At 41.9% G+C, this 15,000-nt stretch overlaps 1 protein-coding gene across 1 annotated transcript in view; it reads right to left on the minus strand.

Annotated features, from left to right (window-relative positions):
* Nucleotides 1-15,000, minus strand: part of LOC134444835 (arf-GAP with coiled-coil, ANK repeat and PH domain-containing protein 3-like) — a gene marked incomplete at its 5' end in the record, with an annotated part of 73,826 nt that overhangs the window by 22,006 nt on the left and 36,820 nt on the right. Inside the window, 5 exons of the mRNA XM_063194021.1 lie at nucleotides 1,524-1,753; nucleotides 9,730-9,833; nucleotides 12,264-12,333; nucleotides 12,752-12,917; nucleotides 13,449-13,497. Of these exons, the coding sequence (XP_063050091.1) occupies nucleotides 1,524-1,753; nucleotides 9,730-9,833; nucleotides 12,264-12,333; nucleotides 12,752-12,917; nucleotides 13,449-13,497 (619 nt within the window). The remainder of the gene's footprint in view (nucleotides 1-1,523; nucleotides 1,754-9,729; nucleotides 9,834-12,263; nucleotides 12,334-12,751; nucleotides 12,918-13,448; nucleotides 13,498-15,000) is intronic.

Below are 15,000 nucleotides of genomic sequence, written 5' to 3' on the forward strand. Positions count from 1 at the left end.
AACGCCCCCTGGACCTCATCATAAGCCTCCCAACGCCCCCTGGACCTCATCAAAAAATGTAATTGACTAATGCCCCCAATGACAACTAAGCACCGCCCCCTCTCAACTGTATCCTTCTCAGAGCCCCCCTAAGGCTCCCCAACGCCCCCTGGGGGGCTGTACCGCCCCCGTTGAGAAACACTACTGTAATGTAATAAGTAAGGGTTAACGTTCGGCGAGAAGGTCGCTACCGTGGAATAGCAGCACGACAGAGAGAATCTTTAGACCCCGACGCAGAGCTTGTTCTCTCTGAAGTGCTGCTATTCCACAAAGCGACCGACTCGCCGAACGTTAACCCGCTTATTATATGGATATACTTAAAGGGACAGTTTGGTCAATTTCAACATGCAGTTGTAATGATCACACTACCCTGGACTTGTCAGTGCCTGAGATTTTTTTTCTTCTTCTTCAGCCGTTTCCGAGATCCTGGTCATTGTAATGGGGGCAGCTCTTTGTTTACATTTCAAAAAAACATTTTTATTTATTCCCAAAAACATCCAAAAGGTTATACAACATCAGCAGACAACTAGCAAACAGCAGTGCCTTTTGGGAAAATATTTGGAGTTGGCCTATGTTTCATTTTTAAAAAATGTAAACAAACGCTGCCCCCATTAGAATTGCTCATATCTCGGAAAGGGCTGAGCCGAAAAATGTGGCATCACCAGGTACTGACAAGTCAAGGGTAGCGTGAGCAATACAACTGCATGTTGAAATTGACCAAACTGTCCCTTTAAATGATTCACACATGGCGGGGACATTTCTTTAGGCCTATTTAATGTTAAGTTTATTATAGTTTTTCATGTCAAAAGATTGTTGCTGCGCAAAACAAAACAGTGCCGTTGTGGAACACCGCTAGGCAGCTAGGTAGCCAAGACAACAGGTGTTGTCTATCACAGCAGCTGATCAGAGTCTTGTTGAAAAGTCGCTTTAGCAGTGAAAAGTCTTGTTGCCATTGACAGCGGTCTGTTATAGACCAACCCGTCCGTTATCGAAAAATATCAGACGTGCGAACGTTGGGGAGCCCCGTTGAAATGAATGGAGCATTCGACCGATGACGTCACACCATATAATAATATACTGTAATGTAGTAATATCATATATTCTGTAATGTAATAATATACTGTAATGTAATGTAATGTAATGTAATGTAAAGTAATGTAATGTAATGTAATAATATATAATGTAATGTAATGTAATAATATAATATATACTGTAATGTAATAATATAATATATACTGTAATGTAGTAATATCATATATTCTGTAAAGTAATAATATACTGTAATGTAATAATATATAATGTAATGTAATGTAATAATATAATATATACTGTAATGTAGTGTAATGTAAAACATATTGTAATGTAATAATGTAATGTAATAATATAATATATACTGTAATGTAAAACATATTGTAATGTAATAATGTAATGTAATAATGTAATATATACTGTAATGTAATGTAATGTAATAGTGTAATGAGTACCTGAGAGGTTGCCAGGCGATGACGCGCTGCTAGCGTCACTGCGATATTTGCGTCGCGTTTTGGAGGCGTGGGCGGCGCTGTGTTGGCGCCTGCACTTCCTGTCGCTCCACTGATGATGCAATTTCCTGCCCGGGTCGCCGAGCAACGAGGCGCTCGCTGCTGATTGGCTGAGTCTCCTCAGGAACTTCCTGTCCACGTATTTTGCCCTGATCCACACCTCCTTCTCCTGCCTACAGGAACCAGAAACCAGGAACCAGGAACCAGGAACCAGGAACTCGCATTAATATTCAACACAAGTATTTATATGGGAACTATGAACTATGAACTATGAACAGCGAACAAACATTAACCTTTAAGAGTGAATGTTCAGGCAGTGAGAGTTCTATAGAATTCTGGGCGTCATTCAATACAATATGGAATTGTAGAATCTTGCATTGTTATGGAACACATTCTTTTTATAGAATGCTCAAAAACCCACTCTCTTAAAGGTTAATGTTCAATTATCAATTCAATTGTTTATATTGGAGTATTTACTCCAAAGGGGTGTCGCGCCTTTATGTTTGTAGCCGGGAGGGTGCGTAGGTTCCACAAAGTAATCCAAAGAAGCAGCAAGGAGGAACTCGCACACCACTGATGCCGATGCATAAAGACTTTTAATGCATAAGGAAAACAAATAAGGTGAAGTGCAAAACGGTTTTGGTCCTTCAGACCATCATCAGTGTCAAACTTTTCAAATAAAAAGACACGCCCAGATATAGCCTAGGTGGGTACACGTATGCGGAACGCAACTTGTCCATTCAACCTAACCTGAAGACAGGTAATGGTGTCAATCAAGATACTGTTTCCTGTAGGATATAGGCCTAGTCACGTAAGAATACCTAGAATATGTCATATGACACAAAAACAGATAGGTATGTGACATAAGGGTGTAAAAAAATAAAATGAAAAAATAATAATGAAAAACAACAACAACAAATATGTACAATAGCAAGATCTTAAAAAAAGCACTTGCATGGACGGCCCTAAATGGCATGGCCAGAGTATGGAACTCCAATCTCCCCCATCAAATCAAGCTTAGCTTCTTCTACGCGACAGTAAAGTCTGTTCTCCTCTATGGCAGTGAATTCTGGACCCTGAAGCCAAGACGAAGCCACGAACGCAGTGGGCGATGTCAAGCTAGACAGGTCTTCTCAGGTAGTGTCTGCTGCACAGCATCAGGCATCTAGTGACCTAAATGCGTTTTTAACCAACCTCAATCTTTTTGACGCATGGCGTTCACATCATCCAGATGTCAGAGATTACACATTCTTCTCCTCTAGTCACAAAACTTTTTCCAGAATTGACCATGTTTTCCTATCACAGTCTCTTAGTCCAGCTGTACATTCCTGCTCTATTTTACCAATGACAATATCTGACCATAATCCTGTTCAAATCGAAATTGATGTGGGGATCAAAATTAAAAAATCACCAAGGTGGAGATTTAATACTACTCTTTTGCAAAACGAAACATTCCTCACTGAATTTAAAACTGGACTTCTTGATTTTTTATCCATAAACAGGGACTCTGTTTCTGATCCTATATTTGTTTGGATGGCTACAAAAGGATTTATAAGGAGTTTTTGTATTTCCTTCTCATCTAATTTAAATAAAGTGAGGAACCAGAGAGTAAAAATATTGGAGCAACGATGTAATATACTTGAAGGTCAACTTAAGACATGCTATAGTCGGTCAGTAGAAAATAGTTTAACAGCAGCTAAACATGAACTGAATGACATATTGAGAAGAAAAGCAGAATTCCTCATACACAGGGTTAGACAGACGTACTACTTCCATGGCAGTAGACCTAGCAAACTTCTTGCATTGAAATTAAAACAGAGTGAGAAATATGCATCCATACATTCTATTAGGTCACCTAGTGGGGAAATAGTTTTTGATCCAAAAGAAATAAATAAATTATTTCAATCTTTTTACCAAGACTTGTACTCTCCTACTGGAACATTTGAAGTTGGCAGATGCCATACGTTTCTGAATGCATTAAATATGCCTTGTGTGGAACAAACAGAATCTGAGGAATTGGGTAAACCCATATCTCTGGAAGAACTACTTCATGCTGTGAGAAGTCTGACCAGGGGGAAAACGCCTGGGCCGGATGGTATCCCTCCAGAGTTATTACTACAGTTTTGGGACAGCCTAGGCCCAGTATTGTTGGAGGCCATACATGCTGCGGTGGACCAGGGTCATTTTCATGATCATATGAATACCGCACTCATATCTCTACTACCAAAGAAAGGCAAAGACCAGACGGAATGTGGCAACTATAGGCCTATTTCTTTAATAAACTCTGATCTAAAGTTGTACTCAAAAGTACTAGCCTCAAGATTGGATAAGTATATGGGGAAGCTCATACATTTTGATCAGACAGGGTTTATGAAGGGACGCCTAGCTGCGGATAATATACGCCGTTTGCTCCATATTATTCATCACTCTCAAGAGGCAGACTCCCCATCTGCAGCTCTATCACTGGACACGGCCAAGGCGTTTGACACAATCAGCTGGGATTATTTATGGATGGCTATGGAAAAGTTTGGTTTGGGATCCAAGTTTATAGATATGGTCAAAGTTCTATACAGAAATCCCTCAGCGACGGTATGCACAAATGGCTTACACTCTGATCCATTTTCAGTTTATAGAGGAACACGTCAGGGCTCACCTCTTTCTCCTGCCTTATTTCTTTTGTCTATTGAACCACTAGCACAATATTTCAGACAATATCAGATTGTTGCACCTATTAAAATCAAAGGGTCGAGGCATGTGATATCTTTGTTTGCAGATGACATTATCTTGTATATATCAGACTTACAGACATCCCTCAATGGCTTACTACCCGTATTTGAGGAATTTGAGGCTATATCTGGTTATAAAATTAACTGGGACAAGTCTGCATTAATGCCACTCAACAACATGGCCAAGAAGATTGCAATTCCTTCTGTGATCCCTGTAAAATCAGAGTTAACTTATTTAGGTATACATGTTAAGACATCACTCTCTGAAATGACTAAGTATAACTATGAAACAATACTCAAAGATGTACAGCAGAACCTTGCCACTTGGAGCAAAATGCCAGGTTCCTTACAAACTAGGATATCTGTGATAAAAATGAATGTCCTCCCTCGAATTAATTTTATTAGTATGATGCTTCCGCTGCCACCTCCAACTGACTATTGGAAAAGAGTTGATGTACTTCTACGGAAGTTTATATGGGATGGAAAACACCCTAGAATACGTTTCTCCACTTTACAACGTGCCAAAGGGGATGGGGGACTCTCACTTCCAAATTTCAAATTGTAACATCAAGCCTTCCAATTGCGTCCCTTGAAAAGCTGGTTAGACTCATCATCACTAACTTCCTGGAGGGAGATTGAAGAAGACCTGGTGCATCCTATAAGACTCCAAGATGTATTATTCTCCACTTTGTCTAAAACTAAACATATTGACTTTGGTCCTATAATTCAGTATACAATTAGAAATTTCAGAGGAATAGAAAAACAGGTTAGATGTGACAAGAAAGCACACAAGCACACTCCTCTCTGGAATAATTATGGTCTGACTTCTGGAAAGATGCCTTTTCAATCTCAGTCATGGGTTTCTTGTGGCATTCATATGTTGGGTGATATATACAACAGAGATGGTCTGATGAGTTTTCAAAACCTTTGTCAACTTTTTGATATTCCTAAGTCATCATTTTTTCTCTATCTTCAGTTGCGGTCAGCACTGCGTGCTTATGGGGTACCATGGGATTCAAATGTACAAATTCACCCTGTTCTCTATAAATTACTGATTTCTCCACGCAGAGGATTTGTCACCTTTTTATATCAATGGCTCTTAAAATCATCATACTGTACCCTCCCTATATTAGCTAAGTGGGAAAGCGATTTAGAGACGGATTCTATAGACTGGGAAGGTGTATGGGATAATGTTTTCAGCGCATCAAAGAACCCCAATCACCAGTTGATTCATTTTAAGTTTTGTCACAGGGCCTACTGGACGCCCATCGATAGGTTCCATGCGAAGCACACAAATAGCCTAAACTGTAGTTTATGCAATAAAAATATCCCAGGTACATATAAACATATGGTTTGGGATTGTAAAGAGGTTAAGTCTTTTTGGGAAAGGGTAACTTTTAATTTGTCTGAATTATTAGAACTAGAGATCCCATTAGAACCAAGTTTACTATTACTGAATGACGACTCTCAGTTTGAATGTACAGAGAAGCAGCGAAAAGTGTTGCTTGCAGGCCTAACAGCAGCAAAAAAACCTAATTGTTCAGAGATGGCTCCCCCCACATAAGCTTCCTATTAGAAAATGGCTGTTGTACTTTCAAGATGTTATAATGATGGAACTGTCTACTGCAAGAATCCATGGAGCCAGAGTCTCCACAATACAAATGTGGGAAAGAACTGCAGAGGGAGTTACAGACTTGCTGATACATCATGCACAATGATATGTCTCACATGCTTTGTTTTTTTTTTTCTCTCTTTCTCTTATTTTAACATTTTGAAATTTGTACGGTATTAGGCAAATAACATGTTGTGTCTATTGTTAGTTTTAACTTTCATTTTTGTTAACCTTTTTTTTTCTCTATTTTGCACTTATGACCTATTGGGTCATGTGACTTGTATCTAAGGTTGGGGTGGGGTGGGTGGTTATTGATCACTGACTTTGTAATGTCTTTGTTTCCCAGCTTGGGAATGTGTGCATAAATAAAAAACAGTGAATCACAAAAAAAAAAAGAACTGCGAGCCAGCAAACTGCTGCTGTGGGAACCGTCGCATGGGTGCCGGTCAAGAGGACGCCCCACACTAACTTATGTGGACATACGAAGCCCCTTAATGCACGCCGTACCTCCTGTGGCTCGCTGTAATAGTCATTGAAAGTTAACTACTATAGTACTACACTACTACGACATAACACAGGCCCTTTAGTAATGCACTACGACTTGGTCATTGCCATACTGGTAACAGCAAATTTATAAAGCCGCGTCTTAAGAGGTTAAGAAGGACACAGGAACCCAGAGTACCAGTGAATTGAAAAGAAGTATGGAGAATCGGGATGATTGGAAGCAACGATGGAATTCTGAGGTCAGTGGTGGAGTGACCAACTCCATTGAAGTGCCGCTCAACCGGCGACTTCGGATCGCTCCTGTTAATCGCACTGCGGTGCTCGTTGAGGCGAACTCTCAACTGTCTACGGGTGCAACCATGGAGGTAGTATAAGAACTGGAGAGAGTGAATAAGTCCCACCTCCAGTCATTTCAATGGGAAATGCTAGGCTAGTGAATTCAGCCAAAATTGAACGAATTTTTCAGCTTCAAAGATGGAGTCGATTCCGCCACCAGTTTACTCAGCCAATTAGGTGCCACGTTAATGACTGACTTACGATTGACCAGAAAGACATATGGAAGATGGGCATTGGATGCATGGAGGTGCCCAACCACACACCTGTATAGGTATGTGTGCCCTCTTTGAGCAAAGTGGCGGCGGAATTGCGACGAGGAAGTGCCTTGCTAATCGGCAAAGCTAATCAGCCAAATTCTGACCCCCTGGGTGCAACCTTCATATTGGAAACCACATGGACAGTTACAGTTTTTCTCGATTGCCTCCACACAAGGTCTGGTACTTCACACACAATTCTCGGAACATCTCACCCATTTCCCAACTCCCCTAACCAATGTCACTGAACACTAAACACAATTCCTTCTTTACACTCACATTTCAGTTTTAAAACATACTCTTTTCAAACCACTACACACAATTCTCTGGATTACACACAATTTTCATGAAGAAAATCCCTGGTTGTCGCATTGAACACACTACCATTCAAAATACTAAAATCAACTGCCACACTATGTTCACTTCCTCATCACATGGGCAAACTCTCTTCATACCGGTTTACAATCTGAAATCATCACCCCATAAGGACACACATTGCATTGCATTGCATTGATGAAAACATGAGTGGATGCAGTGAGAAAACACATTTGTTTAGTTTTTGAACTCCAAAATATGTTATACAAGAGATCACTTTCATGTGGTTAACCAATATTTTACAATAAATTAGTGGGGTTTTTTTAAATGTCAGAAAATTATGTAAAATATATTTTTTGCGACACATCTGTGTACTCCGAGTTTAACAACAATATTTCAGTATTTTACTACAGAAAAATACCCTCTTTAGTAAGTAGAACAGTGAAGAAAATAAGTTTCTACTGTGTGTCAAGTTGAGTATAGAGTTTTACCATGTGCATATTAGTGTTCAATGGTTCACATAAGAGTGTATTAAAATGACTGCTTGTGTGTATGATTTGAGAACAAATTGACCTTTTTGAGAAGAGAGTACATTGTTTTGAGACAAGACGTGCATTTTTCAGAGGTAGCAAGGAGTTTTGCCCGCTGTGTGTGAGGTATGGAGATTTGTGTGTAGAGTTTTGAGAATTCGAGAACTGATTCCGAAAATTGTGTGTAAGCAATGGAGAAAAACGGTAAAGGGACACTGCAGGAAATGGTCAAAAGAGGTACTGCAACAATGCTGCTCATTGAAACTGTGTCACCTATTGCCAAATTTGACCTTTACATGAAAGTTTACTAAGTAATAAACACATATTTTCTAGTATGGTCCAAGAAGAGTCATTTTTCCAGCTAAAAAATGCTATTTTTGGAAATTCAAAATGTCTGACCGTGGAGAAGATCCCCCTTTTCATGTATGAAAAGTGCAATTTTTCCAGATATAATGAATACTTAGAATTTGATGCTGGTGGTAAGTATTCGTGAAAAAGGTAACATTAGTGAATGGGTAGCATGAATTCTGGAAATAAACAACTAAACATTTCACACAGTGTCCCTTTAAGCAGATAATTTACATTCACAAAACTGCAGGTGATGAATGGTCTGATCTCATATCTCTTCCCTGTGGAGAAACTGATGAAATGGTTAGTTTTGTGCAGGAAGCGCAATTACGGCAAGGGAAGAATCCAAGTCACACATGGGAGGGATACAGCTCTTATGTGGAGCTGCATGCATGCTGCTGGTGTGTGAGGGCTTTTATCATTGATTAAATGAAGTTAAAAATGTATTGCTCTACGAATAGCAAATATGTCACCATATCTCAATGAACTCCATTGTGTTTCATTGTGTTGCTTTCCATGATTACAATGACCCTAAACATAAGGTCAACGTTGATTTTCTGGAGAGGTGAGAGTGAATCAGTGATTAAGTATACACCCGATCTGCATATTTTAAGTGTTTTGAAGTGACCTATCCGCTCATTTTCACATTAATCAATAGGCGACAAAACTTTTGTCTTGTGAAAATCTGTCCTGACTGTGTTCGTTAAAGGTTCAATCTTTCTTTGGTGCATGAAATTTGGTTTTGTACATAAAACTTCATACTGTGCGCAGAATCTTAAGGTCGATTCCATATGAGACAGGTAACCAAGGTAACCAGTGCAGGAGAGATGTGCTCTCTCATTCTGGTTCTTGTTAGGATGCTTGCCGCAGAATTTTGAACGAGTTGTAATTTGTCAATTACCTTTTTTTGGCAGACCAGAGAAGAGAGCATTACAGTAGTCTAGCCTACTGGTGACAAAGGCATGAATACGTTTTTCAGCGTCTTGTCGGGGGGCCAAGCAGCGTACTTTGTTGACATTTCTAAGGTGGAAAAAAGCAGATTTTGTTATCTTGTTGATGTGAGGCTCAAAGCTCAAATCCGAGTCTATGACCACACCTAGGCTAGTAACCTTATCTTTAATGTGCATGCTTAGGTCACCTAGGCTTGAGTGGAGTTTTGCACGTTTTTCCTTAGGCCCAATGAGCAACACTTCAGTTTTATCCTCATTTAATTTTAGGAAGTTACTGTTCATCCAATCTGTGATGGCACACATACATTTAGTCAAGGCATGAACGGCAGTGGTTTGGCTAGGCTCAACAGAGATAGTGTAGTGTAGTGGTGCATGCTGGGTAGTGTAGTGTAGTGTAATGTTGTGTGTGTTTCTCACCGTGAGCTTGCCGGCGTGGGTTTAGTGTAGTGTAGTGTAGTGGTGCATGCTGGGTAGTGTAGTGTGTGTTTCTCACCGTGAGCTTGTCGGCGTGGGTTTAGTGTAGTGTAGTGTAGTGGTGCATGCTGGGTAGTGTAGTGTAGTGTCTGTTTCTCACCGTGAGCTTGTCGGCGTGGGTTTCGTGGGTTTCCGGACTCCGATCTCCTCAGACGCTCCCTCGTAGATGCTGTTGATCAGAGAGTTCCCCAACTCACACATCAGCTACAGACACACACACACACACACACACACACACACACACACACACACACACACACACACACACACACACACACACACACACACACACACACACACACACACACACACACACACACACACACACACACACACACCAACTAGAGATGAGATACAGGAGACACACACACACACACGCGCACACAGACACACACAGACACAGACACAGACACAGACACAGACACACACACCCACACACACACACATCAACTAGAGATGAGATACATCACCCATATTCAGCGTGCGTGTGTGCATGAGCGTGCGTGCGTTCGTGTGTGTACTGTACGTGAGCGTGTGCGTGTGCGTGCATGTTACATATGTGTGTGTGCGTTTGTGTGTGTGTTACATGTGTGTGTGTGTGTTACATGTGTGCGTGAATGTGTGTTTTTGTTACATGTGTGTGTGTGTGTGTGTTTGTGTGTGTTACATGTGTGTGTGTGTTACAGGTGTGAGTGTGTGTGTGTGTGTGTGCGTTCGTGTGTGTATGTGAGCGTGTGCATGCGTGCGTGTGTGTGTGTGTGTGTGTGTGTTTGTGTATGTTACATGAGTGTGTGTGTGTGACGTGTGTGTGTGTGTGTTACATGAGTGTGTGTGTGTCTTTCTTGTCACAAACACACACTCACTCACTTACACTGACTCCCTTGGTGTGTGTGTGTCTGTGTGTGTTACATGTGTGTTACATGTGTGTGTGTGTGTGTGTGTGTGTGTGTGTGTGTGTGTGTGTGTGTGTGGGTGTGTGTGTGTGTGTGTGTGTGTGTGTGTGTGTTACATGTGTGTGTGTGTGTGTGTGTGTGTGTGTGTGTGTGTGTGTTACATGTGTGTGTGTTACATGTGTGTGTGTGTTACATGTGTGTGTGTTACATGTGTGTGTGTGTGTCAGGGCTTAACACTAACACACGCCAGGTAGCCAAATGCGGGTGAAAGTCGGCGTTGGCTAGTAGATACCGAAGGTTCACTAGCCATTCTGGCGGGTCCGTTACTATTCTGAATGATGAGGCACCGCAGTTTGTAGTTTTTTTTTTCTTCGGACCGTCTTTGCTACAAAAGCAATACAATGCGATTTCGCGAGCCTACAATACCCATGAAGCACCTGTGTCACGTGTCACCTGTGTCTCACGCAAGCCAGGAATCTGATAGGCCTAGAGCTAGTCTTGCGAAGAGGAGTGACAGCGAGCTACCGGGACATCAGCAGGCGCTTCGAAATGTCACTGGAAACCTTCACGTGAAAATAAAGTAGCGAAGTTCATCTCAACTGACCTGTTTTGCGATCTGTCATTACTACAATACTTAGTAGTAGTGGTCATTAAAATGACCAAAGCGAGAGGAAAACATGTCAGTCTGTCTTACTCTTGTGAAAGTCTCATTAGCGCAGTGATAAGACAAGGACACATGCGGCATTAATAATGTTTGGTTTAAATTATTTTCTGATTTGCCTGTGTCTTCATACCTTAATATTCCTCCATGTTTCTTGTGCTGTTGTTCCCGACTGTCAAACCGTTCTTAAAAAAACGCGCAGTAGTAGCCTTCCAGACTGCACAAAAGCATCCCATTGCATGTCCCTTCGCAGGTGCCCGTCTCGCCCGTTTGTATTTTACAACTCACTATTAAACGGAATGAAAGGAAGTCGTAGCCCCTTCTGTAGGCTAGTTACCGCATCTGTGTGTGCTTTCTAGTGGATACTTTTATAAGCAAATATTCCAGAAGAGGTGTTATTCCACATCCATGTCCGAGGACCGGCCAACTTGGCAATGACTTTAGGCTATCTACTTTGCGCATGAATTTGGACGGCGACCACAGATAGGCCTATATGATATGAAGAAGTCCCTCCAGATTAAAGACGAAAATATTTTGCTCTCGTGTAGCTTACATTTGTGCCCTTCCACAACACTGTGCTTGGTGTTTCTGCATGGTAGCCTAAATATACTAGGCTATGCCATTTCTCAGATCAGTAAATCTGTTCTTTGCATAGCATGCATGCATGGACCAGTTAATAGGCCTAACAATTCTAATTGCCCTATAGCATATTATATTATATTATATTATATTATATTATATTATATTATATTATATTATATTATATTATATTATATTATATATTATATTAGGCCTATATTATATTATATTAGCCTACATTACATTATTAGGGCCTACAGCCTATTATATAATTAATTAAAGCTGCTATGATGGCTAAGAAAATTATGGCTAGTGAGAAGGCCTAATGGCTAGTGACTCAGAAAAACCACTAGGCAAAATGGCTGGTAAGCAAAAAAGTTAGTGTCAAGGACTGGTGTGTGTGTGTGTGTGTGTGTGTGTGTGTGTGTGTGTGTGTGTGTGTGTGTGTGTGTGTGTGTGTGTGTGTGTGTGTGTGTGTGTGTGTGTGTGTTCTCCACTCACCTTCAGTAGTTCTGGTTCCCAGGTGTCCAGCGTGAGGGAACGCACCTTAGAACAATGTACACCTAAACTCCTGTAGACACACACACACACACACACACACACACACACACACACACACACACACACACACACACACACACACACACACACACACACACACACACACACACACACACACACACACACACACACACACACACACACACACACACACACACACACACACACACACACACACACACACACACACACACATCAAGGGAGTCAGTGTGAGTGAGTGAGTGTGTGTTTGTGTGTGTGTGTCTGAGTGTGTGTGTGTGTGTGTGTGTGTGTGTGTGTGTGTGTGTGTGTGTGTGTGTGTGTGTGTTTGTGTGTGTGTGTCTGAGTGTGTGTGTCAGCAGGTGGGCAAGTGTTTAATCGCATGTGTGTGTGTGTGTGTGTGTGTGTGTGTGTGTGTGTGTGCGTGTGTGTGTGTGTGTGTGTGTTACCTGTGTATTCCTGAGCACTCTATGCACAGTAGAACTCCCATGTTGATGGACGCCCATCCCGGCTCTGATTGGCTGCAGTCTGCGCACGTCTGGTTGCCTGGCAACCCCATCACCCTCTGCAGGCCGCTCTCCACATCGGTCCTGATGCTGCGATCGCGACCGTCACCTGGCAACCCCGCGTCACATCACATGACATCTCATCAACATGTCACCACACCACACCACACCAAATCACATCACATCACATCATATCACGTCACATTACGTCACACCACACCACGTCACACCACACCACATCACGTCACGTCACGTCACGTCACGTCACGTCACGTCACGTCACGTCACGTCACGTCACGTCACGTCACGTCACATCACATCACATCACATCACATCACATCACATCACATCACATCACATCACATCACACCACACCACACCACACCACACCACACCACACCACACCACACCACACCACACCACACCACACCACACCACTGCACACCACACCACACCACACCACACTACACACCACACCACAACACAACACAACACAACATCACACCACACCACACCACACCACACCACACCACATGACACCACACCACACTACACCACACCACACCACACCACACCACACCACACCACACCACACCACAGATATTACAAGCGGTCCTGATGCTGATGTCGTGAGACTCACCTGACGACTCGACACTGCTGGAGGATGGAGACGCTGCACGCTCCAGTCGCTATGGAGACGGGTAGATAATAATAATAATAATTGTATTTGTATAGCACTGTATAATACAAGGGATGCAACTCAAACTGCTTAACAAATGAGAAAAAAGATCATAATTGTTAGAGATAGATTTAAAAGGAGAGGTATAGAGGAGAGGCAGAAAAAGCAGGAAGGCAGAGGAAGAAGCGATAGACAGAGATTGTAGAGTCATATGAGCCAACGTAGGTTAGGACCGGGATTCTTAGATGCGTAAGGTCCATAGTGGCTGGGTCTAGCACAAGTCATAGATAGTCACACAGAGATTGGGCGCTCAGATGCGGCCCCTGGTGGCATCAGGGGTGAGGAAAAAGTCCCTTTCGCTTCATTCATAGTTTGTAGGGGGGAAAAAAGCTCAATGAGGTCTGAGAAAAAAACACTATAGCCAGGAAGAAACCTCAGGCAGAGACCATGGGTATCACCAGGTCCAGAGTTCATTTCCAAGGGCCTCCCAGGTAAATTATGGTACTCATCTGATGGAGTAAAGTGAAATACTACCACAGGCGATGGGATAAAGAAGTAATGGCACTCTTCAACACAGTTGTATTGACTGCCTTGTAGCCTAGTCATTCCAAGGAACATTCACAGCTTTACAGATGTTCCTCCATGAATTGTAGGCCCACAGGTGAAACACAAAATTATAACAGTCATACAGCTTTGCAATCTCTTGCTTGATACTAGCAGTGGTCCAAGGCAGCATGGAATTGATATTGTGTTGCAAAACAGCAATTTTGCCTGAGCAGTTTGACCATCAGTCCGCCCCGAGACTGAAGTCTGTGTAAGTGAATAGACTGAGTACACACCCTGATTAGATATTCCTTCTGTTTGTGCTCCCAATACAGGTGATTTCACTAATACCTCATCAACCTGCCTTAAGTGGTAATTAGGATCAGCTGGTTCATTATATTGGCTGGGGAAAATGTGTCAGGGTTTGTCTACCTCTGTTTTAAGACAATGGGAATCCTGGATTCAAAAGCTGCGACTACAGTCCGGTGCCACAGATTTCAAATTACCTGGTTTTACCTGTCCAATTGCCCTGATTGCAAAGGTAAAACTAGGTATGTCATTTGGAATATGTGGCACTGGACTTCAGCTTTGGAATCCAGGTTGCCCATCACTATCACCATTATTTTGTATTTTCATAGGCCTAGTGGACCCGGTAGAATTCATCTAAATTACAACGTATTGTACACAGAGTGATTTTACAGTGCATAGAACATTTTTATCACACAGCTGAGGCTATATGTTTTTATTGGGTAGCTTTATGCAGCAAAATTTCCATTTCTATTCCAAGATTTTGACTATCACCATTATTATCTATCTTCATGGGGCTGGTGGCCCCGGTAGACTTCATCCGAATTTCAAAATATTTCACACCGTGTGTTTTTACTGGGTGTAGAACATTTCTACTATAGGGCCAAGGCAAAATTGTTTCATAGGGTGCATTTGATGCACCCTAGTGTGCGTGTGTGTGTGT

Source organism: Engraulis encrasicolus, unplaced genomic scaffold (genome assembly GCF_034702125.1).
Source record: "Engraulis encrasicolus isolate BLACKSEA-1 unplaced genomic scaffold, IST_EnEncr_1.0 scaffold_76_np1212, whole genome shotgun sequence".
Taxonomy (NCBI): Eukaryota; Metazoa; Chordata; class Actinopteri; order Clupeiformes; family Engraulidae; genus Engraulis; species Engraulis encrasicolus.